General features: G+C 36.9%; 1 protein-coding gene across 3 annotated transcripts in view; it reads right to left on the reverse strand.

Moving 5' to 3' along the window:
* LOC148420104 (stromal membrane-associated protein 1-like) overlaps positions 1–27626 on the reverse strand; it is a 54247-nt gene that overhangs the window by 19411 nt on the left and 7210 nt on the right. Inside the window, exons 2-6 of one of the 3 annotated variants that reach the window (XM_088421907.1) lie at positions 23233–23366; positions 21372–21457; positions 15451–15526; positions 10985–11050; positions 8768–8842 (exon numbers count right to left, since the gene is read on the reverse strand). In XM_088421907.1, the coding sequence (XP_088278033.1) occupies positions 8768–8842; positions 10985–11050; positions 15451–15526; positions 21372–21457; positions 23233–23366 (437 nt within the window). The remainder of the gene's footprint in view (positions 1–8767; positions 8843–10984; positions 11051–15450; positions 15527–21371; positions 21458–23232; positions 23367–27626) is intronic. The other 2 variants (XM_088421908.1, XM_088421909.1) reach the window with 2 other exon arrangements.

The following is a 27626-nucleotide window of genomic DNA, read 5'->3' on the forward strand; positions in this document are numbered from 1 at the left end:
GATTGCACATTGTCAATATTTAAATTGAAAGGAAAAACACTCTATAGACAGAAAAAGAGAAAAACAGATTAAATGCACATTAAAAAAAAAACTGGAACAAGAGAGCGAGAATAAGAACTACTTGATGCAGCTATCAGAGAGAAAACTGATGTGGGAGTGTGTAACGAGCATAACAAGGGTGACTGCATGGGATTTAAGATATCTACAGTGCTGCTAACAAACCCAATTTCCTCACCAACTAAAGATCGATGGGTCGCATTAAACTCAATACCTTTCCAATTCCAGGCAATGAAAACAATTACAGTGCCTGCGCCTAATCAGTAATGCATTGGCTGTGAATTGTGTGCAGGCACTGCAGAAGCACACGAACATTGATGGCCTGAATCACACAGGGAAGCCACCTAGCTAAGTGCACAAAATGGTTGTTTTGTAAGCTCAAATGAGTTGATAATTAACTGAAGTAGCCTGGCCCAAATTGAATTCTTTATTATCACTTTCATAACAGTGACTGAATACCCAAGAAGCAATTTTCAACAGTTTTGATTGGTTGTTATCTGTTAAGTCACGGTATATGGAAAGGTTTAAGACTATAAAATTGTTAAATTGCCATATAACTATTAAATGTAAGATAGATTAATAATTATAACCTCATCAATATTGATTAAGAAGTTCTTGTGGAAAAACAGCCTCTGAGAGGATGTAAGCCAAGCTTTTAAGTCAACATTAACGGTGCAGTCTTCATTCATTTGGCTTGGCAAGTACTGCACATTAGCAATGTATTCAGTCAGCATTTGATTTGGGATCTTAAGTCAAATTTAAATATGTTAAAAATTCTAATCAAACTATAATTACAACAGTGAAGCAAACATCATTTTCTGACTTGTCTTAACTTCTGGTTCCTAATTAGGGATGTCCTGGTTATATTTTTTTCAGGTTAAGTATTAAAACAGGTATATGCAGCGCTACTCTTTCTGCCCAGTGAAATGCTCAATTCGCACATATTGCAAGTAGCCACTGCACTTTCTCCCCTTCCCACATTAAAATATATTACAGACATATTCATTGTTACATGATACAAGCTTCACTTTATGTTAACTCTTCTTTTTTTGTTGTTGTTTTTGCAAAAACATCAAAAATAAAATAAGGAAAAAAATGCACCACGAAGCTTCAATTCATATTACTTCCCAAGTAAACATGCATACAGGCACAAAAGAAACTACAATTTAAAAGAAAACAAGAACACTAACTGTGGTTTTTGTGAGGCTGAAACAAGACAGAACCAAGAGAATCCACAGTCTATATCTACATACAGAGTTCAATTTCCTGCTGTAAAAGCAGGGAAATTTGCAAATCTGCCTATATTTGACAAGACCCCGCTGTCTCGTTAGTGAGACATGTTGAGTTTTCCTGCCCCAGAAAGAGTTTCTGAGGAGCAAACCTCTTGTAATTAGTTATCTGGGGTGACACTGAGTGATGTTGCCAGGAGAACGTCAGCAAGGGACTTCGAGAGGCTGTCAGAATCATTCCTCATCGAAGTGGTAAAAGAGGAATTGGAAGGGTGGCGAGAAATCGATAGCGCTTCACCTGAACGCGTGAATAGAGTCTCACTTGATGGCGAGTCGCTGCATGCTGGCTTTAGAAGGGAAAGCAATCCCCGAAATACCGTCTGTCACATCTGATTGTTGTAAAATCCACACCAGACAAACATGTTCACACATCTGTCACACTTAACAGGGTAGGCTGTTTTTATGCTTGACGTACTAGGCAGGAGCTTCAACAGACAATTTTGAATATCGTATTTTTATAATTCTATTTTTTGTTGTTGTTTCGTTTCATCTCCAGCCAACATTGAAATGCCCAGAGATTGCCTCGAATAATTAGGATAAGGGGACGCCTTCCAGAAATGGTAATAGGGTTCATAAATATTTATAAAGCACATGAAACTGGACCTGAGATCCATAGGGTTCCTGTGGCATCCCAATTTCATCAAAGTATGAGATGGTGCTTTTATACGACATGAGCTCTTAGAGAGAGCAGAAAATTCACCAAGGCTTAATCTTTTTTCCCCTGTGAAATCAGTGAATGAACAGATGTTATCTGGGATATGCATATCTAAAAACAAGGTTTTCTCCAGCTATTGAAAGACATTATCAGGTATTCAAATTGTTACCTATAATTATTAATTTGCTGACTAATGTCTCATCTATATGTAGCTAAATTTCAAATTGAAGTGGACATGTCGTGGGAAATTCAAATATGATTTTAAGGTCGGCATTGCAAACGGTAAGAAGAGCTGCATTGGGTTTTGTTGAATGTACAAATAAGTGTTAACTAACAGTATAAGCTCAGAACCAGCTAATATTTAATTGCTTTTAGTCAAATATTTGAAATAGATGAGGTATGAAAAAAACAACAACACAATATTGAACCACATCTCCTATGAGTAACGTTGTCCTTCGCGTGTACAGTACAAGAATATAAAACAAAGGTCTGATTGTTGGAGGAAAACAATGACTCAGGGAAGAGCAAACAACAATGAGCGTGGGGAGAAAAACAAATAACAAAATCAAGGGAGAGGGAGATGAGGGTTGCCAGTTGGCTAGCAGGGAGAGTGAGTGGCCAAGAGGGGATGAATACAAAAGGGGCAGGAAATAGAGGACAAATAAGAGAGTGAGAGAGAAAAAAATGAGGGCATTCGAGGAACATAAAACAGAGAGAGCAGCAAATGAGTAAGTGGGTACTGTCCCCATTAGATATTCTCTTAGTGCATGCAACTGAGTGAATAGTCCCCTTTTTACACAGTTGTAGAGAGCATATTGTACCATCACTTAAGGTAGCATGCTCTTGACATTGCACTGCCACTGCAGTCCATTAACAACAATATTGTGCACTCAATATCTGTGCAAGGGGGTTGTTTATGTTTGAACATGAGTTGAAATGTCATTATAAATGCTCAATATTGATTATCTTCATTACATAGGAATTTTCAGACACCAATTAAATGTGTCTATGCTGAACGGTTAGCATGCTAATGATTATGTTTAAAGTCAACAAACACTACCATTTCATTCCCACCTACATGATGTTATAGGCACATTTAATAGTGTATGAATCAATAAGTAATACTTACAGGCAATGTTTCAACAATATTTCCATGAGTGAACCTGAGAGTGAAGCTGCCTGTCAACTAAAACAAGGTCAACAACATCCTCTTCTTTTTCTCCTTGATGAGCAAAGTTGCAGGCTGGGCACGTTTCGGGCTTGACTGCCCGCTCTAATTTGAACATCTAAAGCCGAGCCACTAAAGATTCTTTGCAGTGACAGGTTATATTCTTAGAAAATAAAGCCCTAGTTCTGATTGGGAAGTTCACAAGTTGTAGACTCAATCTTGTAACATATCTCGTCTCGTGGGATATGTATCTCGGCCCATCTCTAAAAATTACAGACGATATATAAAATGAAACAGTTTGTGCATCATGATTTAAGATTTGCTAATTCGGGTATTTTGGCTACCAGGCTTGGTAAAATACTGTGCACTAATGCAGACGTGAAGACCTGACTTCATCTTCTACTGCCACTGTACGTGGCTGAGATGCAGCAAGTCATTTTTTGTAGAGGGAAAAGGCAAATATTGTTAAATTGATGGATATGATTTGATGATGATCAGCAGAGCTGTGTGACTTTCAAAAGTCAAAGTCAGATTTAGTGCTGGTACCTCCTTATATATTGTGCTCATTTTGCTATTATCGCCCTGCTAAAACACTCCCTTTGGGATCAGTTTGAACTGTTAGAGAACAATGCTCCTTTTCTTTAAGTGATCATTTGAAAGCAAATCCTGTGTTCTGCATTTACCACTGTGTATAAAATGCATAAGTACCTGTCTGACAAAATCAAAAGTTTGCAGTCTCCTTTTTTTTTTTTTTTTTTTTTGGAAAGGTGGGATTTCTGAAACTGGTTACGTATCTCAATTAGATTGTGCAAGTATTCAAAGAGTCCAAAGCCATGGCATAATTTCAATGATGTGTATGTAAACTGACTTCATTGAGATTTGGTGCTTCAAAATGGACTTTTAAGCGTATTTATAGGGGTTGCGGTGTTGACAACATAGATACAGTGTTATGATCAGGAGTGGTGCATTTAAAGGCTGCAGAGAATGGATCACCTTGTTTTCTGACAACTTCAGTGCTAATAATAAAACTGTTACTGCCTAGATGAGTCAATAATACAAAAGGCAGACAGTTCTAGTGGACAGTGTGCTAAAATAAAATGGTGAGGAAAAAAGGGAAAGTAAAAGAAGTCATTTTAGGTGATCGGGAAGGAATAAGAAGTAAAGACAAAGGTAATGCAAGGTTATAGAAGAATGTTGCTTATGAAGTAACTGACGAGAGATGGAGAGAGTGAGAAATGGGCATTGAGCGTGGCAAGGATGAGGATATAAATAATGGGGATGACAAGCAAGAAAAAAATGAAAGAAGATCGATAGCAGGTGGAGATGACAACGGAGGGAAGGGTGGGGTGAAAGGAAAAAACGACATAAAAGCAATGCTGATGAAATCAGGACGTGGAAAAATGAGTGCTGGATTACTGCACCGTTCGTTATGACCTGTTACACAAAAAAGACCAAAAATCAAACTTAGAACCACCTTGATGAGCGGCAGCTGTTCTCACCACATGCTCCACCATGTTGCTCCTAAGTGATGAAAGATTTCATTTTTGTGTGAAACAGTGGTAGGGGCAAATAGGAGCCATAGGAGGAAAAATTATCATAGAACCTAAAATACTTGCTGAAAAACGGTGAATCAAACCTAATTAGCAAACTCAAAGGTGTCTCTTAAAAAATGTTGGGAAAATAGTCTCATGGTAAAATATCAATCATGCTGTTAAGACACTCCCTTGCTTTGATTCACCACCATCTTTCATCCTTTCATTTGTCTCACCTATCTCTCTTATTATCTCCCTTTCTTGCTCTCCTCTTGTCTGTAGATCTCGACAGACTCTAAATCACTGTCGCCCCATTAGGCTGCTGGCATTTGTTGTCTTTTTCTTTGAGATCATGAATAAATTATCAAAGGGAACAAGATGCTGCTCCACTTCATGGAAGACACTTGTCTTTGTTAGACGTACAAATGAGAGTGATTGTGGATGAGTTTGTGTATCCTTGTTCATTCTAAACAAGAATATGGCGGGAGTGTTTTTTCAGGCGGTAAGGCATGATATGGCTAAAGCAGTCCACAAAATAGCCTGCGTTACTGCAGCAAAGCTCAATGGCCAAACAAATGCATTCGTAACAAACTGGTCAGCGTTAGACTGATGGTACAAAGAGCAAGCAGACAACCGGCATTTGTGACTCCTAACATCACACCGCCCCCCACAGCAGTGCTCTTTGAGGTTCTAGCAGTCAGGGCGATCGATTGCTTAGCTACAGTGAGGCTAATCAATAAAATGGATTTGTACTGCTGAGGTAGGATAGGCTATCCTGCTTCCAAGAAAATACACACATGCAGAACACAGACACACTCATAAATACATACAAGCACCCTCCCCTGACAGGCCCAATCACTGCTGTTATGTAGGAGAGCATACATAAATCCCCAGTTTTTTAAGGGCAAGTTCATGTTTTGGGGAATTTCGACCATGTTACAATGCTATGGCCCCCTTCTCACCGTTAGAGATATTGACTGATTGAAAGCAGTCAGATGATTTTCATGGAAAAATGTTGTATCCCATCGCTAGCTGTCTCTTGTTTAATACTTAATTTAATTGCTTTTCTTAGGGGAAAAAAACAAGATGAAAAATGGTCACACGGGTGGCTGTCAAGTGTCATATGCAAATTGATAAAGTCATGAATCTCTACAGCTTCCCCTGTGACCCCAAAACGGGAAATATGGGCAGAGATAATGCCTCACACGATGGTTGGATCTCATGTGACAATTGTTATCTTTGCCGCGCAAATATATTGTCCCTTATTCTCTTCGTCAGTGAGAAATAATGAATGAAAATCAATAAAGAAGACAGACGGTAGGAGTTTGTTTAGATAAGACCATTTGTTGGATAGTCCTTTCATATGATGCTTTTTTTACACCGACTGGACAGAGAGACAAAGTCCCTTATCAGCGACCCGTCGATTGATCCGTGTCGAGATATACAGGACAAAACTCTGAGAAAATTCTTTACTTACATCTGTACATATGTACAAAAAATGCCAATCAAATGAGAACAATATCACAAGCTTGTGCCAAAGCAGACGGCCGTAAATCAAAGGCAATGAGATCTCTGATTAAAAAGATGAGCGTACACTAAAGTGAAAATTCAAAAATTTTAAATCTAAAATGAAGATCCATATCCAGTTAAGCAATATTTTCCCAATATAATTTTTGATAGACTGTATCCCATCTTACTGGTGCACAATATGTCACGGGGTGATGATATCCCAGCTGCTCAATCCCTTATAGAGCAAGGCAAAATGACATCTTCAACAACCGTGTTTACTCTTTGACTGCCATTGCCAAGTATACTTAATTATTTTTTTTTTTTCAACGAGAATAGGGGGTGGAGCTTTTGATGCTGATCCAACGTAAATATTAAACTTGGAAAAACTTATACTAATAATTCACAACCACCATTAGATGACATAAATGTCCCATTTTAGGTATGAGATCAGCACAGTTTGCGAGTCCTTTGGGAGAAAGCTTGCATTTCATGAAACCTCTTTCTACTGCTCATTATAAAAAAAAAATGAAAAAGTCTGAATCTAACTTTTTCCTGGCATAAGGAAACAATCTATTCTTTCATTTGATTCAGTGTATAATATATATATATATATATATATATATATATATATATATATATATATATATATATATATATATATATATATATATATAGGGAGAAGAACGTGGAGAGATTTGTATGGTGGAAACATTTGGAGTAATGTTTTAACCATTAAGTGCAAAAGTGCAAACCATTTGGGAAAAAAAACTGTTTGGTTATAATTGACAGGGCTTTTCAGTTCTGAAAACAGAAATGCTGCATAGCCAAACTCTGCATATGACTTAGAAATGATCACAGAAGTAAACCAAAGCCTCTTGATGCGACAGTGTTTACGAGCCCATTCCCGTGGGGATCTAAGTTCTGGAGCACAGTAAAAATATGAGTACACAGGCCTTCATCCTCAGTTGTCGCACATCATACATACTAAACATCATGCAGAAACACAAGGATTATATATCTTCGTGTTTGGTTCTACACTCTATAATGAATTTCAATGCATAAGAAAGTTTCAGAGTTAAATTACTTGTAACTTTTTGATGAACTTTCTGTCTGTGGCAATTTTCATTAACTGAATTACATGGTAAGTTAATACTAATACAATTATTTTGAATGATAAGGTTATAATCTTTAATGTAGGTCACTAAAAATTAGGGACTGCCCGAGTTCAGTGCAAATATTTTTTCTGTGGCATAATAGTCAATAATAGTCACATGCGGAATGAATGCTTTGAATTTATCGACATTCGCATTTATCTACATTTGCATCTACATTTTAGAACATATAGGATTAGGACACAAGAGCATGGATGATGAGCTGGGTCACATAAAGGTAAATTCAGCTTGAGGGAAAAAAAACCTGTCATTTAGTGTGCTTGCACAATAGTGTCAAACAAGGATAGAGGGAACATCTGCCCTTGTTCTGAGAGCATGGAGACAATTTGTGGCATGTAAAAATAAATATGGACCTCTTTGTGTTGGTAAAATTCTCATTTCAACATTGACTTTGATAGTACAGGCCATATCATATATCCCAGCCTTAGTCCACAGGCTGTTAATTTGGGAAGAAAACCTCACCTCAGTCAACGTTGGATTGATTATATTATATTTCGTATAAGGAGGGATAGATTTGCTTTCCAAAATCAACAGCCATACTTTGTATTGGTTATCGTTAAACAATAGGATAGTTTACAATAGGATAGTAAGCAAAGCCTAACCTATTAAACATTAAACAATAGGATAGTAGGATAGTAAACAAAGCCTAACCTATTCTTTCATGATTACCAATACAAAGTATGGCTGTTGATATTTAATGAGTAGTTTTGTTTAATGATTATAGTGATACTACTAGTACTTTTCACACATAAAACTTTCAAAAATATGCCATGCGATTGGGTGATTGTGTGACAACCAGTTCAGTGTGTAACTTGCCTACTGCCCGGAGACATTTCAGCCTGCAACTCCAGTAAGAATAAGCAACAAAAAAAATGGATGGATGGATGGATGGATGGATGGAAGGAAGGAATGTCCCAAAATATCAATGAGATCATTTTAAAGAAAGATCTCAATTTTCCATTGTAGCATTTGCCTTAAACTCTCATGAAATAAATGGTGATTTTCTATTCTTGTCATTTTTCATTTCTAGGTCATGGTCATAAAACACTTCCAAGAGTGTCTCATACCAGTTTCAACTTCCATTGCGAGTACTAATTACTTCGAATAAGGTATCAGCACAATGACCATATTAAGTATCAGTACTCACGGTCCTTACCCATAACCATAAAGAAATTAGTAGATAAATGTACAGTAAAAAAAAAAAGCCTCCGACAAAGGACATTTTCAACATGAAATGGAAGTAATTCAAATTGGTCAATTCAAATTGAGAATCTACATTACAATCACAACCTGTTCAAATTCAAATGCTCTCTGACTAAAATTCTAACTCAATATCCAATTACTTTGCGATTGGACTAAAATAATCCACAACTTCAAAGTGGTACCTTAATGTTTTGTCGATCAGCTTTTTCTAAGTCTTTCTCTTTTTTCTTCTCAAATTTCTTCTTTTCACGTTCCTTCTGTGGAGAAAGCAAATTTTCCTATGACTCCACAACATGAATTGTACCACCAACAAATAGAAGAGTTGGCTGACTTGTACCCCGGAGAGAGGTCTATGTTTTTTTTTTCTTCATTGTGCATTTTTTTAACTGGAATGACTTATATTCCAAAGTCATTTATATTCTGAGTCACAGAGCAGGTGCTCAGTAAAAAATTTAAAAAAAAGTAAATTTGTATGTACATATTGTATCATGCATATATGTGAAATATGGGACACAGAACCAAGTCGGACAAGACCACCACGACTTAAAAAGGCAAAAAATCCTAGTTCCTCATCAAAAAGCAATAATAGAAGTAATAATAATAATAATAATAATAATAATGATATTTTAACAGTGCAATTATTTTCATGACACATTCAAATGTAATGCTTAAAACGTTATTGCTTTAATCGCATTGTTTTCATTGTTTTTCAAGACACTGTAATATCCCATACTACACATCATCTTTTTTGCTCAGTTATGTATGAAAACTGTGACTTGTATAATAATGTGGAAGTAATTTTCTTTTAATTAGGCTCAGCTGGGGAAACTCATTATGAAATCTTTCCAAGATTAGGGAACACACAAAGGAACAGCATATGTTGGGAAAGAACTACTTAACAGAAGATGTTTATCCGACATAAATCATACTGTATACACATAGATAGATGGATGGATGGATGGATGGATGGATGGATGGATGGATGGATGGATGGATGGATAGATAGATAGATAGATAGATAGATAGATAGATAGATAGATAGATAGATAGATAGATAGATAGATAGATAGATAGATAGATAGATAGATAGATAGATAGATAGATAGATAGATAGATAGATAGATAGATAGATGTGCCATTGTACCAAAAAAAATAAAAAACTTCTACAACCATCAGGAGTAAAGAGAGAAAATCTGTAGCCCAGTTTAAAAGAAAATATATCAAACATGGTCATGTGAAAAATACAGCCTGTCTGTATTGTTTCATAACAATTGCATAACAATTTAGTCTCTTTAGAGACACACTTGAGTTGGCTGTCTACAAAACAAAACAACAATTTGGAACTGCAATTGTATGGATGTCTTTTTTTCCCTCATCAAAAGCATAATAACAGTAGCTTGTCAGCAACAAAGACAATGTTACATGAAAAACAGCTAAATGATTTGATGTATGTATGAAAATGAATGCTAATTGTAGATTTGGCAATTTCTTTCTTTTTTTCTTTTTCCAATGTGTGCTAGTAGGATGGTTTTGTTTTTAACTTCAGTCAGATTGTAGATTGCACAACATGTTTTTTAATGTTTACATCTGAGACAGATTTGCTACAGTAAAAAGTCCCCTGTTGTGAAAATTTTCTGTCTGCAAACATGATTTCGTTGTAGAGGAGTTCTACTGTAGTACGCGGATGCTTTTCAATGTCTTTTTATAATGGGAGATCCAGTTTATATATATGTTAGTATCAATTAGGCTTGATCATTTTAGTTGGTCAATTAGGCAGTAACGACACTAGGATTTTTACTCAAGCAATAAATGTTATCTTTGCTGAGGCAGAGCACATTATCCCACACAATGTAAGTAGACGGTATATTGTAATTCATACAGCTAGACATTGTCCGCCACTCTTTATGAGATGCGTAGTGTTCAAAAACACTGAAATAAATAACTACTTGAACAATTTGAACATATTAGTGAGCTATCCAGTAGCAGAGTCTCCAGCAAAGTGACAGCAAAGTGTACACAATGTAAGATGATATAATGTGCACTCTCCTAAAACCCCCAGGTGGCAGATTCCTTTGATCCTGCTCCTTCAATAAATTGAAGAAAAAGTTCAGTTTAACATTTGATATTGTCGGAATTATGTTCTTGCGCAGAAGTGTTGTGCGAGATGCAAATGTTTTGTCGATGTGAATTGTATGTGCTAAGGGATTTTATGGTATACAGGGTTTACAAACAGGCCATTTTTTTTGCCTGCAGTTGGACATTAGATAGAAAAATGTGTTTACTATGCAAGTACGCAATCTGGTGTAATCATAACACACCAATTCTATATGTGTTCCAGTACTGTTATTCTAAAAGATTGTCAGAAGCTGAATCCCACACTTTAATACAAAGAACCGTACCTCCTGTTTGCTTCCATCAGCCTGGGAGGACGGTGAATTGGAGTGAGAAGAACCTTCAGCTGACTTCTGCAAGAAAATTTCAGAAATAGCACAAGATTGGGGTTTGACAAAAAGAAAAATTCTCATTGATTAATGTTAATCCAACGAAATGAGTTTTTTTTTCCCACTGCTAGTCAAGTGCTGCTCTTCATTTGTTGAGCCAAAGTTATAGTCAGCTTTTCAGCTATAAAAAAGAAAAGCCAATAAAGGAGAGTCCTACATATATACACACTGCACAGATGACCATGATTAACCTGCTACTGACCGGAGAGATGGACAGAGGGCAAGACTTGAATTACAATGATGACTGTGACAGTTTGGTGCACGGTACAGAACAGGTGCTGCAGTATATTTTTTAAGAGTTATATTTCAATTATATCATAACATGATCCGCCAAGGGATGTGTGTGAGTACAGTGGGCCCCCACTGTACTGAGGATAGGGAGTGATCCTATCAGTGAATAGTACAAATCTTAATATAATAATATAAATGTCATTCTTTTTAATGATGAAATCTCAGTTTTTAAAATTGTAAATGTATTTTTGCAATTCTAAAAATTTTGTGTTATATGTCGGAATCTGCTTGCGCAAATTGTGACTCATTTTGCTACAGCATGTCTCGTATTAGGGGGCAAGAATAATAATAAGAAAAAAAAATCTGAAAATATCTGAAAATATCTGAATGTACGGTTGTTCTATGTTCTATGTTTTAACTCCATAGTCAACAAGAAAAACAACCATCGAATGTTAGTTGCTCAGAATTGTGATCATCAGGGTAACCAGATCGTCACAAACTACAGCCAAACAAAAATATCTATGCTATACATTTTATGGGAGGCACGGTGGTTAGCACGGTGGATGAGTGGTTGGAACGGCCACTTCACAGTGCAGAGGTTGCAAGTTTGATTCCGGCTCCGGCCATTCTGTATGGCATTTGCATGTTCTCCCCATGCCTGCGTGGGTTTCCTCATGTCTCTCCTCCCACATCCCCAAAAACATGCAGGTATGCATATTGGAGATTTTAAGAGACCTCTCAGGTCATGGTTGTTTATCTCTGTGTGCTCTCTGATTGGCTGGCAACCAGGTTAGGGCCCGCAAAGACAGTTGGGACTGACTCCAGCAAGCATGCAACTCTAGTGAAAATAAGCAGCTATCAAAATGGATGGATAGATGGATATACAATACATTTTACTGTTTAATTGATTTGTGAGACATAAATAATGATTAGACTTTAGTACATCCGACAACTAAAATGTAATTCTGCCTATACTGTGCAATACTGAGCTCATCTGAAAGTCAGAAGCACATCAGTCCTTCATACAATGATGGGGAATGTCGTCATGTCAAGTGACATCCTTCTTATCGGTCTTGCTGTGGCCACATTGACATGGCACCCAGAGTTAAGGATCAGGTCAAGAAACACAAATGCCCATTACAAGTTAGGCCCTACGCTGACAGCTACACCAATTTAAAAAGCCTGATTTTTTTTTTTTCAAACCATGAGAAAAAAAAAGATTTTAAACTTTTTTTTTGGTTTTTATATTGTTTAGGGATATTGCATTTCGAAGTTATTACGTGAACTCTTTTGCTTCTTTATAATTATTTCAGCACAGTACAGTGCAAGGTCAAGAGCACCTTGGCGGAATGGGCAAATTTGAAAAAAGAAAAGTATTGTGTCTGACAAACGGTGGCCCAGTGGCCTTGGACCAATATGGCACTGTGGAAGACCACCATGGACCTGACAAATGCTGGCTCGACCAATAGAGTACAATAGTCATAAATAAGTCTGGGTCATGGTCATGGCCAAAAGAGCTATTGCTCACCTCCAACATGTGTGTTTTTGTTGCAATTTCAACTTCATGTTCCAGAATTGTGTTTCTTAAGAGCCATATAATACCAAGACAGCATTTCACTAGCACACATGGGCAGGGTACAAGTATTATTGTTTTTGTTATTGTGCTGCTTTTAATATTATAGAGTTTCCAGGATTTCCCATTTTGTAACTAACAATGGCTTATTCTATTCCGAATGCATGGGCAATTACTTTCAGTTTAATATGCCTGTGCACTCTATCGTGGACAGCAAAATCTGTTTGTCTCCTCCATACCCTTTTAAATGAGAGAAAAATAGATGACATAAGCAAAGCTGTAATGAGAAAAAATGGGTTCATACTAATAATATTATAAATACAATAACTAACTTCATGAATTAAAAATAAAAATAAAAAAACAGCCAAAGCATAACATTTAAGCAGTTGCCAATGAATAATTGACTGCTTCTTTTAAAATATGTGTGCTTGTTCAAATCCCACACATTCCATTAGTATGCCGTAGAAGAATGTATTTGCCATAAGAATTTTAAAAAGCACAAAATTATCCAACAAACCTCCCCATGACCCCGGCCTCTTCAGAGCAATATTAGTATCCTGCACCAAGCGGCTCACTCACTGAATGTGAGGGGCCTTCATATCTGATTTGATTGGATACGTAATTTAGGCCTTTTTTTAACATCCTACCTTACCACAGTGCATCTGGATAGCAATGCTAGATTCCATTAAAACTGTGAGGGAAACGCTAAACTTGAAGCCATGTTTGTGGCTGCAATAATGCAGATATCTTTTATTGACTATCCCTAACACTGCAAGGCAACAAAATCCAATTGAAATTCCGCAAAGTAAAGAAGTTTCACTCCTTAGTGTAGTGCAGTTGTCTTTTGTGCGGACAGCAAGGGTTTGATTGCCACAATCGCCAGCCACTGCCAGTCACAAACCGATTACAAATATAAGATTAAACCTTGATTGGTTGCATCAGTTGGCTGCAACTGGCATAAAAACTGTGTCCAAAAAAATATGTTGTCGCAACAGCACTACAGCATTACATTGCCCTTTCTATATCATTTATAATTAAAGCAACAAAAGTCAAGTAACAGTCGTTGGGTTGTGCTATGTTGATTAGTCCATTGTAAAGATATCCTTCCTACTAAGCTAACATTGGCAATGCTGATTAGCATGCATTGTACTTGTACTTTCATGCTTACATACAGTACTTGTACTTGTGGTGAAGGGTATATTTTGAGGCAAAGACATTTGCTGTTGACAAATTACCAAAAACAAGAGGCCTATCACATAAATACACAATATCATAAGTTCAGTTTACTATATGATGCTAAAAGGTCATTTCAATCTATATTTCTGTATCAACAAAGTTCACTAAGAAAAATGACACTTTTCATTATTTCATTAGGGTTCCATAAAAAAGAATTTAAACTTGGATACTGCTAACAAAATCAAAAGCATGAGCGTATTGCCACTGAAGAAGCAAGCGTACACAAACTGTTTTACTTAAGAAAGAAATATATAGCTCTCACACTAAAGCTTGGCTGGGGGTTATTCCAGCCAGCCTCTCCTCTGCTATTCTGCATCTACACCCTAGTGCTTAAAGTGATAATGACTTGGATTTAATAATTAATTTGCATATAAAAGCCAGCATAAAAGTGGGAGGCAGAAACAGATCCGAGATCACAGTCTGGCTGCTGGCACAGCTTAAGAGAACGCCAAAGAAAACAGAGAGGGATGAAAAATGTGAGAAATCAAAGTGAGGAATGAAGGAAACAAGACAGAAAATACAAGATGAGAAAACTACATTCAGTGATCAAATAAATATCGGATGAGAACGGAGCCATAGCAAGATTATTTCTAATTAAAGAAATTTAAATAAATGTAGGATTCACATTTGAAGGGTTTTAGAAGCACTTTGACAGATAAGAGAATCAGGCGGCTGCTAATTTGAACTGAATTTATTCTTAATATAGTGTAAACCAGGGGTTCTCAAACATTTTCGAGTCAGGGACCCCTTTTAGAAAGCAAATTTTCCAACATGGTGGATGAGGACATTTTGATGGGTCAGCCTTTCTTTGCCAAGATATTGAGGAAGCCTGTTCTAAAGCAACACATTCAATGTTCTGATCATTCATACATGCTAAAAGGGAAATTTATATGTGTACAAGGAAAAGTTTTAAAGATTTTTGAGAGGATGCTGGCAGTCAACCAAGAGCCCCACTCAAAACTCGCATTTTGACAAGTAAAATGCTGCCAAAGATCATATTAAACTGATGGGATTATGATACTCAGTAAGGACATTACAAAATATGAAAACAACACAAACATTAAGTCCATGAAAAAATATATAAGAGTTTGTATTCCTCATTGAACGTGCAAGTGATGAATGACCTTTTTCTGTGTTCTGTTAAAGTGGGGCAAGACTTGGAAATTACTCTAAAAAGTGCTTGTTTGGTATTCTATTTAAATGCAATACCTCTTGGAAGCTATTGGCAGTTAATGGTTTGGGATTTGGGGCAAATATTGTAACATGCACAGTATGTTGCATACAACACCTCATTTGTAAACAACATTTGATTTTCAATACTTACCAGAACTGTAGCCAGAGCCTCCTTGTCATAGTACTTTTTCCGCTCATATTTGTCACGGATGAATATCTCCACAGCCCTGACAATTTCAGTTCAGGACTAAAAAACATTTCTCAAATGAAAATGAAATTCAACATTGAAAATTTAGCACAACACTTTAGGTTATCAGTATTTTATGCAGGGTGTAATTCATATGAATATAATGAAATGTAATATTTAAATAAGAGTATGAAGACCCAGTAGCATTTGATGTTGGTGAATGGGGGGCAGCACGGTGGAAGAGTGGTAAGCACATCCGCATCACAGTTCAGAGTCCCGAGTTCAATTCCAGCTCGCTATGGCCTCCCTGTGTGGAGTTTGCATGTTCTCCCTGTGCCTGTATGGGTTCACTCCAGGCACTGTGGCTTCCTCCCACATTCCATAAACATGCATGTCAGGTGTATTACACACTCTAAATTGTCTTGGGTGTGATTGGATTCGTGAATCGTTGTTCCTCTCTGTGTTATTGGCTGGTGACTAGTTCAGGGTGTTCCCTACCTACTACCCATAGACAGTTGACAGTTGAGCACCAGAAACCCAATGACCGCGGCAATAGTAAATGGATGGATGAATGTGAATAAGTAAGACTCCAAAAATCAATAATTAATATCAGTAGCAGACCTTTCTAAGTACGGACCTGAGCATGAGTAATTGTTGCAGGAAATTAGTCCCAACTACTTGAAACCACGGTCAAAGCTATGTTGTGGCCAAGGGTGACTGCGGGCACCTCTTGTCACTCTTAGACCCCTTGATATTGTAACAAACCCCACAACCTGAGTAGTTTATACTGAGTGCAAACCAGAAAAGAACCTGCCTTCCGTAAAGACTATTGATTCTTGCCATCAAGATCTACCACTAAATTTTACTTTCACAGCATAAGGTAGCACCATTTTTGAGAAGTCAGTTTACCATACCTTTCACTTACTTAGTTACCTGAAATGAAATGCACACATGTGCCCAAGCCAATAATAAAACAAGCAGGAACTCAACAATGTAAAATGTTTGGCATCTTAATGAATTTAAAGATATTTGTGGTGTTGTTTTGAGATTTTATAAGAATGAATGAGTGTTACATCAGAGTATGCAAAATGGCATCAGCTGTCTGTGAAAATTGAGCACCAACTGGCTGTTAATTGGTGAATCAGTGCATAAAAGTATACGATGTGATTATATAAAAAAAAGAAAGCAACAGGAAAGAAAATTAAATTAATTCAACAAAACGTGTTTTTTTTTTTTACTTTGACTCATTCCTGCTTGTAAGTGTGTTGAGCAAAATGTACTGTATATGAGTGCATTTTATTTCATAAAACTTTAGCTGTGTATATCAAAATTATCTACAGGGGAGACTGAAGACCAAGAACATAACCTGAGTAAAATCTAATTATTTGCAAATGAGAACCGGTGTTTGCTTTCAATAGCCCGTTCTAAAGCCCCCCCCCCCCCCCCCCCCCCCCCCCGCCAAGCCACCATTTGGCCTTTTATGTCTTTCTCAATCGATGAGTCCTTTACGAAGTAATACAAAAGAATCTTTCAGACGCTGTAACGTAATTGCCGCTGTAACGTGTGTACAAACGTGTACGCCTCCAATGAATTTTAAAACTGTTTTCATATATAAGGCGCATAAAATAAAAGCTACAGGAGTGGCTGGGGTTCAGTTATTCATCTACTAGATGGCACTGTCCTAAAGGGTCAACAAAACAATCAGATAAATCAGTGAAACTTTTCAATCAGAAATTAAGAATAATAATTTGTGGAAAGTACTCTGAAGAATGGGGGGGGGGGGATTGAATATTGATTTACATTAACAGACTGTTAAGACAAGTCCAAGATTTATCAAGAGTTTAAAATATAATTATGATTCTTTTAAATATTAAACTTTTTTTATGAAATTGCAGCTAAAAACCTTAAAATATATTGTTTTGTTGATTTAAAAACAGTTTTTGGATTTATTTTATAAAATTGCACTTTCTTATACAAAAACTTGCGTTTTTGGTGCCCATCACCATTTAAATTTCTTCAAAATTGGAGAATATATAGCATAACAAATTTTAAAACTGGCTGTTTTTAAAATTGTATGTGTAAAAAATACATTCATAACTGAAATGCAGAGGTAAAAAATGAAGAATTTACATGGCATTCAAGTTATTTTATTTTTTCATACCCAAAAATGAAAACTCACAGTTAATGCGCTAAATAAAGCGCACCAGATTAAAGGGTCATTGTAAGCTTTTGAAAACATTAAAGGCTTTTATGTGTGCAATATAGTGCTGAGAATATGGTACTGACAATTGAATACATGGGTCATATATATTAAAATTAGAACATATATTTTTTCTCTTCAGTGGATAACAATTACTTCTGGGTGATATAGGGTGTCATAAGAATTCAAATGATGTGTGTGAAAAATTTCAGCCTACGCGCCTGATAAATGAAGCTCCTTGGCTCTGATCCTCTCCAGTGAGTTTATGACATTGAAGGTTAAAGCCAGTGGCGTGTAGGCATTGTTTTTTTTTTTTTTTAAAAAAAGAGCGATTGGATTTGAAATTGATTTATTTTTCAGAGCCACTGGCACTATGTGTATCCATTATGAGCTTCGAGTGTCAATGCCAAACTGAAGTGCTCCTCAGCATATTGTGTGCCAAGTGAGCCCTTGGCTTTGTTGGCATAGAAAGCGTAGCAGGGATATTAAAAGTATGAAATTGTTCACATATATATATATATATATATATATATATATATATATATATATATATATATATATATATATATATATATATATATATATATATATATATATATATATATATATATATATATATATATATGCCAAAGAAGAGAGGCTTTCCTCAGAGCAGATTGGTCTGAAAAGGCAAAACCCATCTCATTTTATAAAAGACCAGTTTTGACACAAGTTGTGTTCTTTGTCTCCATTCTCTCTGGTTAACTCTAAAAGATCCATTAGGAAAATACAGTATGTCACACTTTGAAAGTGAAATGAAATGTATGAAATAATAGCTATTGCCGCCAGAGATGTGTGTATGTCTTTTCCAACAGGCTACTTTGAAGGAATCAGTGCCACATGCATTAATAGAAAAGCAAGTGTTGATTGCCCGTTACCTAGCAACAACTGTGCCACACCATTCATTTCAAAGTCACTTTAACAGATTTCGACCGCCATCGATAAATTAAAAATGAATGATTCAAAAGCTAGTTCACACCAATTATGATGACTGCAGCAATTTGTGAATCGCTTCCAAAAGTCCTCATAAGCATGTGCAAATGCTTCTCTCAGGGGACAAAAAGGTTAATTAGCGGCAGTTTCACAACGTGGTAAGGACACATTAAGGATGTTGGGCAATCAATAGCCATATATGACCCCCTTTGGTGCTTTAGCTACTTTAGTCAGCTTATTGTACGGTGACTGTCACTAGCCCTCAGAGAAGCTGAAATGACTCAAAAAATGCAAGATTATGCTTTCCTTCCACGAGCGCCCTTATTCCACAGTGGCCCCACCCAGAGTCTGTACATTCCGAAAATTTTGGGGGGGGTGTCTTAAAATACTTCCAAGTGGCTCCTCTTGATGTGGAGTAGCAGCTCTGCTCTGAGGGTGTGCTAACACTTTGATCGTTAAATTGAACACTGGTGCTATTACGCTGAGTGCGATGAGTACGCAAGAATATTTCTGTCCAAAACCTGGTGCTTAGCAACACAACCTCTGATCAAGAATAAAGAAGTCGCTTTTGGTTCATTACAAAAGATATGGCACAGTTCTACTGAAATAATAAATGCTGCATGGGCATGTTAAAAACTACAAGTCAGTAAAGGCGTTAGAAGTGCCAGCCAAGTGCCTGTCAGCATTATTTATTTTTTTTACAGTTTTGCACTATATGTGTGTGTAAAAAAAAAAAAAAGAATATCTATTGATATAAAAAAAGCAATACAAAACACAAATCAAACAAGTGTGTGTAACCTAGCAGCCGGCACTGCCACTCAGCACCAATTGGTTTTCATCTCACATTACACATTCGAAGTCATGTCAAATTGCACAATAACTCTATCCAAAAGTTTTCAATTGTCAACATTTAACAAATGCCACTGTGAATATCATGTAATTTCAACCAAATGTATGATTAGCTGCTTTGATCCAGAGAAGTCACTGGTGCGTGGAGGAGAGCACACCCATCAGCTACTCATGTTGTCCTAGTGGTAAGTAGTACCTGCTGCCTCCATTTTTTTTTGTTTTAACTAGAATACAAATTAATCATCAGAGTAAAAAAGGCATCTGAGTGTGCACTGTAGCCAAGTTAACACGGAGGCATTTTTTGTTATTTTGTTTGTAATTTTTTTGACTGAAGATGTCTGGTCAACTGTTTACGAGGTCTTTTCCAATCTACTGTTTGCACGTGCAGCCTAACTAATCAGAACAATGGATTTACAGGCTTATGGCCAGCAGAGATTGATGTAAATATCAAGTAAATTTATCATAAATTAGTTTATTCATCTATTCTGCACAGTAGTGGTGACTGTTTTATATTGTTATGAAAGCAAGTGCTTGATACAGTTATCCCATCATAGACATGCTCTGGTAGGAGGCTGCCATTTTAAAGTGCAAAAAAAGACGACTTTACGACATCACTACCGTTCGCCTTTTATTCCAATCGAGGTGTTTATATAAGGAGCATTTTCATCATGTTTGGCCATTCACTTCCATTCTAATCAGAATAAAAGGCTCCATGTAAACTCGACGAATGTCGCTCTCATCTTGCTCTCTCCATCTTCCCTGTCTAACTGCTCAGCCCTCCCCTCTCGGCTCACCCAAAATTGTTAATTGGAGTAAATTAACCTCACAGATTCAGCACGTATTCAAATTTGCAAGCAAACAATTATATCCTGTCTTGTTTAGAAGTCTCCTCGCCCTGCACTTTGAGTGCCAGTATGATGAAAGTTTTTAAAACCATAGTAAATACTCAAACCAAGAATAAGCCCAATCCTAGCCCCACACAGAAAATATAATTGCAAGCATAAGCAGATGCACAGTCCATCCTGGGTGACCAAGTCCCCTATCAAATCTCCAAAGATGATCCCAGACACCCTGCAGAGGAAAGCTGTTCTGTAGCTCGTTTCAATGACCTTGTCCTTTAGGTCACTACCCCAGAGCTTTACCATTAAATTGAGAACTTCGCCTTTAAGCTCGACTCTTATTGCAAACGCCATCAATCTCAAACTTCAACTTTCCACCCCTCATGAACATGACTCGCTCATGATTCACTCTTAAACCGGAGGGCTCCATCTTACCCTTTCCCGTGAACCCTAGCCTCAGATTTGGTTGTGTGGATTCTCACCCCTGCGGCTAAACAGTCATCAGTGCAACATAGGTCACAAACTGAAGGTCGCAGAAGGACCATATCATCCGCATATAGCAGAGGTGAGATCCTCAGGCCTCTCTGCACACTTCGGTAGCACCGAGACGTTCAGACAAAGAGCACCACTGGTAAGATAGAACACACTTTGTGAACTTAACCAAATCCGGTATTCGGGTATCTGTTCTGTCAAGAATGACAGACACATGCAACAAGATAAAAGCTACATAATTAGAACACCATTTCCAAGTGTGTAATTATTCATTTCAGCCTGCTGATGGAAATATGAAGATTTGTCACTGTGTTAACAACACAAATGGCTCATCTTTTAAAGCAGAAAGGAGCAAATTGTTACACTGTTATTCAGACTCTGAGCAAGCAGCGCATTAATGCCTCAGCAGTTGTGACTTTTTACCCTCTGATGTGTAGAAGTTGCTAAAAGGACAGATTCGGGATGCAGTAAAATTCAATTTAAATGGATAAATGTAAAACACCAAGTACAAGTGGTTTGCATTAGGAGGATACTGGTCAGTCTGAGGCCGAATGAAGTTTTCGGGAAGGTGTGCTTCATACAGCTGTTTTGCCCGACCGTTACCCATGTCCACCATACTCTGAAAACAGAAAACATTGAGATATTATTCTTAAGATGGAAAAGAAGCCACAAAATAGAGCTAAATACACATTTTACCTTATATCTCAGTTTGGGACAAGTAAATGTATGGTCAGGATAACTGGTCTAGACCACATCAGATTAATCAGCTGTCCATAATTAGTCACTGAGAGCTGTTAGTAATATTCAGAGTGACGTTCTCCTCTGAACCAGCAGATAGCAGTTAGGGATGGAGCGCACAAACAGAACACACTTGGGAGACAATTGATTTGTTTTACACACACACATAATAACACACAATAACAGAAAAAACCAGAAGGAAATTATTCGAACAGGCAAATTCTATTTATTCTCTTTCAGAATCCACACACCGCTGATATCTATGAGCGCACGTTAAACATTATTTTTCAAAAACATTTTTTTATTTAAAGCATGACCTTGATTGTATTAATATATCCCTAGCAGTTGAGAATACTCTTTCAGATGGCATTGATGTGGCAGGAATACAGAGGTAGCACTTTGCAGCAAGCGCCTTACTGCGTACAACTTTGTACTCGTCTTTTTCTGCCATTTTTGCTCTTCAACCGGGAACAAAACAAATCTGTGAGGTCTTTTGATGAAAAAAGTACGACAAAACCAAGTAGAAATCTTTTGTCTATCTATGTACAGTATTGTCTATTGTTAGAATTTATCAAATACAGTGAAACATCGAGATACGGTGGCTTCTGTTTTTTTTTTTTTCCTTTATGAATGAATTATGAAAATGACTTAGCATATAAAACAAAACAAAACTTGAAATCTCAAAATTCTCATTTGGTTTAAACGCAACATGACATTCTACAACTCGTTAATATGGCTTCTCATTGAGGAGGTGGACGATATTATTGCTCTCCCCGGGAACATATAAAGGAGCTTACTACAAATCATTATTAATTACTACTACTACAAACTACAAATTGAACAGGAAAAGGAAGCCCAATATGTGACTACAACGGTGGAAACAAAGGAAATGTTATCGTTGTATGTTTTCTTTTTGTGCTGTTTGCCCTCCTCCTTCACCGCCACATCACCTCACTTGAAAGGTTCAATGTGGTGTTTTTGAAGTGCTTGGAATGATTTACATGCAAAACACGATTCAAAATATGACAAAAATCATTATACAGAAGCCACCGAAGCGGATTGTTTTTTTTGTTTTTTTTTAATGAAAAATTACGAAAAAAAAAAAGGCATTTCAAAATAGATACGTGATATATTTGAAACTGAACATCGTATTGCAATAGGTTGCTTTATATCGCAATATATCAATAATATTGCCCAGCACTAATATACATACTATATACAGTATGTATATGAATGACAAGTCAATAAATCATGGAGACATGCTGGTTATACTGTACAGTACAAAAATTATTTTCATAAATTTCATTTCATTTCATGAAAATCATTTAACTGCCCTGAATTGGCTGGCAAACAGTTCAGCGTTTCCCCTGCCTACTGCCCGAAGCCAGCTGGGATAGGCACCAGCAAACCTGAGACCCTTGAGGGGCTAAGCAGCTTTAAAATTGGTTGGATGGATGGATGGATGGATGGATGGATGGATGGATGGATGGAAATCGTTTAATTAGCTCAACATCCGCCATTAACCCGTGGGTTGTCTTTGCTATATTTTAACTATTAAATGATTTTGATGGGCAGAGAACTCTCCTAGTCGTGCCATCGGCTCAGTGGAGGTATCAACTTTATAATTTGTGCTTTTGTGTGTCTGCTGGTGTGTACCTGCATCTGCTCTGGAGTCCACTGGTCCAGATTGACAGATTTGACTCTGGAGATATGGACGCCCAGGTTGCGATGGATGCCAGCACAGCGGATGCACATGAACACCCCAAGGTTCCATGAAGCCCACCGTGGACCTGGATGAGGAAGAGGGACAGGATAGCTTTAAAGCTGCACCTAATTGTATGATTTTTTTTTTCCGTTTTTACTGATGTAAGTGGTAATACAACTGGCTGGTTCATCCCAGTTGAGGTATCATGCACCAGAAATAGCTTTCTATTGGGTGGTGTGCTTTATTCTTGGAGTCTCTATTCTTTTAGGTATCGCATATCCAGCTTTAGACATGCAAGATGCAAAGAGTTAATTATGAGTCAAATTATTTTTAATTATTTTCATGATATTTAACTGGATTGTTGTGCTTCTCCAACATAGATATATATTTTACATTTAGTGTCAATAAACAGACACGAAGATAAACCGATGTCAAATTTATAAAATGTATTTGTTGCAAATTTTATTGCTTTTTGAACGCTTGGCCGAATGTCACCAGACAACGTTAACATGTTGAAATACTTCCAATTCTTTAGAAGAATAAGTAGAATGAGGTTACTTTACTGAGAATGATTTCACTTTTGTATTTGAAGATGCAGTTTGGCTCCGTCTCAGGTGCCACTGCTCTCTATTTTCTGTTCTGCTTCAGTATTTTTTTTTTTTTTCCACATAAATGAGCTAGTTTTGAGATTTTTTCCAAGATAAAAAAATGATTTGCCCAGTCTTATACTAGCAACGTTACACGCGGAAGCCATCATTGTGAGTTTGTTGAATGAGTACTTCAAATGCTTCTGAAATAGGCACCTTAAAAATGAATGAATGGCACATTGCTACATATACCTAGGCGGGTAAATATACACGTTTGTATACTTCCAATACCAAATATATATTATTATTATACGTAAGTATAATGTATATTGATGAATCAATCAATAGATATACATTATACAGTACATTTTCCTATTCATGCAAACATATGGCTCAACCTAGATACATCAAAACACCCCGCAACACCCATTGAACAACCGAGACGAAGTTACATAACAGCCTAAGCCGAGAAGAAGACAATGCCACGAGCAAGTCACACAACTCAAGCAAGTCCAGGACCTCGAGCCAGATGAAGGCTGGATTTTTATTATAGTTGACATGCATTTGTCACATGCAGGCGGGATGGACGCTTAAAATTATCCCACAGAAGTTTTTTCTAGAATATGCTAAAGTACTTTGGCATATTAAATAAGTACTGCTTCCATCAAGCAGAACAGTTTGTGTTTTTGAGCAGCACAATTACCGGATATGTATTTTCAATTTTACTGTGCCAAGTGTTTCTTGTTTTAATTCATCTGATGGGAAGATTTTTTGCAAAAATGGTCAGTTATTTATGTAATTAATTAATTGATTGCATTTTGTGTTTAATTCCCTGCATTAAACTCAAAGCCTTTTTGAAGCACCATGTCTGTTTTAGGATGAGTTTCAAAATGAAGAACAGACAAGAAAAACTCTTGAAACTCTTGAAATCAGTCATTACGTACAAAGATGCTACGTCTGGAGAGTTTTGAGTTCAATGTTGAAGTTGTGAGTTTAATAACATTTGATCTCGGGCTCCAAGGAATTTGTCAGGAACAAGAGAGCGAACCAAAGGAAGAGCTTTGCTTCTTATCTGTTTCAAAAAGAAGCCACGCCCAGAGGAACGATGTGGGCGGATAGTTTGGGAATTTTTTGAGTAGAGAATTTGGAAGATGGTATAAAGCCAGTTTATCAGTCCCACATTTTAAGCTACCGGTATTTTAAAAATTACCTTAAAAAGCTACCTTGAAAACCCACCTATTCAATCAATCCAACCACAGATGATTCTGAAAAAAATAACACTTTGTAATTCCAAATTGGAGCACTTCTATATACAAACTAAATCATCTAGATTATGTTGAAGTTGAAGAACATTACATAAACATGAAACACATTCATATTGTTTCATAGTGTCACCATAGTGTCATTATGTTGAGGTGGTGCTGCATCATAAGCAAGTCAAGCCTAAAACTATCCATGAAACAGCAAAAAGTATTGGACAAATTTGTAGTTATTTCAAACTGTGACTGTAAATACGGTTTCTTTTTAAACATGCATTAGAAAAATGCTTAGCCCGTTTCAGTTAAGTACCATTAAAATTACAGAAATTCACAGTGATTTATTTCAAATAAAATTTGAAGTGAATATGAAATCACTTTAATAAACTGTCCAGATTTTCTAAAAAGCACAGAGCCAGCAGTTTTGAACAGCAGTGGCTGTGTATATTCCCTTGGCTCAGATATTATAGACAAGGCTTAGAATATCCTCCTTTGCAATATCTCCCAGATGCCTTGTGACCACATGCAGCGGTGACTCGCTCCTCTTGTAAGACACAGTCTCAGGTCCTTGAAGCAGTGGTTTCCAAACTACAGCCCACAGGCCGAATCCGGCCCACTTCCACATTTTGCCTGGCCCCCCACAACAATAGTCGAAATGCATGATTTTTTTTTTTTTTTTGCACAGTATTTCTGACCACGGGATCGAGACTTACACATGCATTGAACATGACATTCTATCCACACTTCTGTGTTTTCTGACCCATTTGAAACACACAGCCCCCCTTCCTCCAAAAAAAATAAACATAAAATTAAAACTCCTGTACACAGCCCTAAAACAAATGGAACTATGGCGAAAAGGTAAGGTAAGAGAAAGGTCGATTCGGAGTGCAGGGTTTTTAACCTGCAGTGGACACACGATTATTTTTTCATACAATGCAAAGAAAAGGCAGTTTGTCTTATATGCAAAGAATTGGTGGCTGTATTCAAATAATACAATCTGTGCCAACACTGTGAATCTCGCCACAAATAACAATGATGATACATCTCAGAAGGAGTATTAACATTTAGTTGAGTGTGGCAATAATATTGCTGTTATTTTCAATTTTTTTCCCAGTCAAAATCCCAGAAAGAGCTATTAATTTTTGTGTTATGTGTGGCATTCTGGAAAACAAACATTCACGTTCAGACAGCTCTGTGATGACAAACTGAGAAGATTAATGTGGCCTTCGGATGAAAAGGTTTGGGGACCTCTGCCTTAAGGCATCATGAAATAGTGACTTCCCAAAAGTCAGAAGTAGATAGAGAAAATGTATTCAAGAATGCAGCACATAAAAACACTTTCCTATAAAAGCTGAAAACAACTAATGCTTGGACAATGAAACTGCTTTATGTGTTTTTATATCTTAGGAACAGCACTGTAGTGGACTACGAGGAATGGAAGCTGTGAAATTTGGCGCAAAATAATGGTCAACTATAAGTTAACCATTGCCAGAGCCACATTTAGCGAAACAAAAGTTGATTATTCCTGGTGTATTTTTTCTGTATAGGAAATTATTTCTCTATTTTTATTTTGTATTTTGGTGTGATGTATGATTATGAGCCCGATGTTTGGGTGGCAGCCAAATAATATACCCTCTGCCTTGACATGAGTAAAGAAAATAACTTTTTACTGTTCCAAATTGAATAAATTTATCAACCTAATTATGAGGTACATTTGTTTTTAATTTAATAGCTCTTGTACAACTTGCACTATACACAGTAAACTCCATTAAAGGAAGGCTTCACTGAGCTGGATAGAGATTCTAAGATGCACTTCACCTTGTTTAAGCTGTTTTCCAAACAAGTTTAAATGATTTTATATTTGGAGTAGGGATGCATTATAACTGTTTTCCTCTGATACCGATAACTTCCTGCTTCTCCATAAAATACAGATACCGATAAATAGATTTGAGCGCAACCTGGTACACTGGTTAAAAAAACTGAGTGGGAAATATTAAAGCGTGTTGTTTACAAAGTCCAGCAACGGAAACATATTACCGGTCAACATTTTTCAGCAGAGGCTTGACCTTTTAAAGTGACAGAAAACACACCACTTTAAGTGTATTTGAACGGGCTGAAGTGTGAGGAGGAAGTGCTAACCACTGCGCTACCCTGATATTAATTCAATAAAAGTAATGTCATTTTTTACCACTATCAGGTCAATAATTATTAGTCCGCTATTCATTACGCATCCGTAATTTGGAATCCTACTGATGTTCTTTTCCCACAACTACGTGAAGGAAGTTGCAAATGTTGTCCAGATATTCATACTTAAGCTAAATGATCAATGAATGCCAGAAGAAACATGAGAAACTTGAAATATGCAACTCAAGGGTGAGCTGGCACGTTTAAGTTGTCATCCAACAAAATGCTTTTAGAGTACTCCTCTTGTATGTATACCCCTGGGGATCAAAATGTGAGTGCTCGTACAAGAGACACGCTACACTCTGCTATAGCCTCCTG

This window comes from Hippichthys cyanospilos, chromosome 8, assembly GCF_059441005.1.
Source record: "Hippichthys cyanospilos isolate Australia breed blue-spotted pipefish chromosome 8, RoL_Hcya_1.0, whole genome shotgun sequence".
Lineage (NCBI taxonomy): Eukaryota > Metazoa > Chordata > Actinopteri > Syngnathiformes > Syngnathidae > Hippichthys > Hippichthys cyanospilos.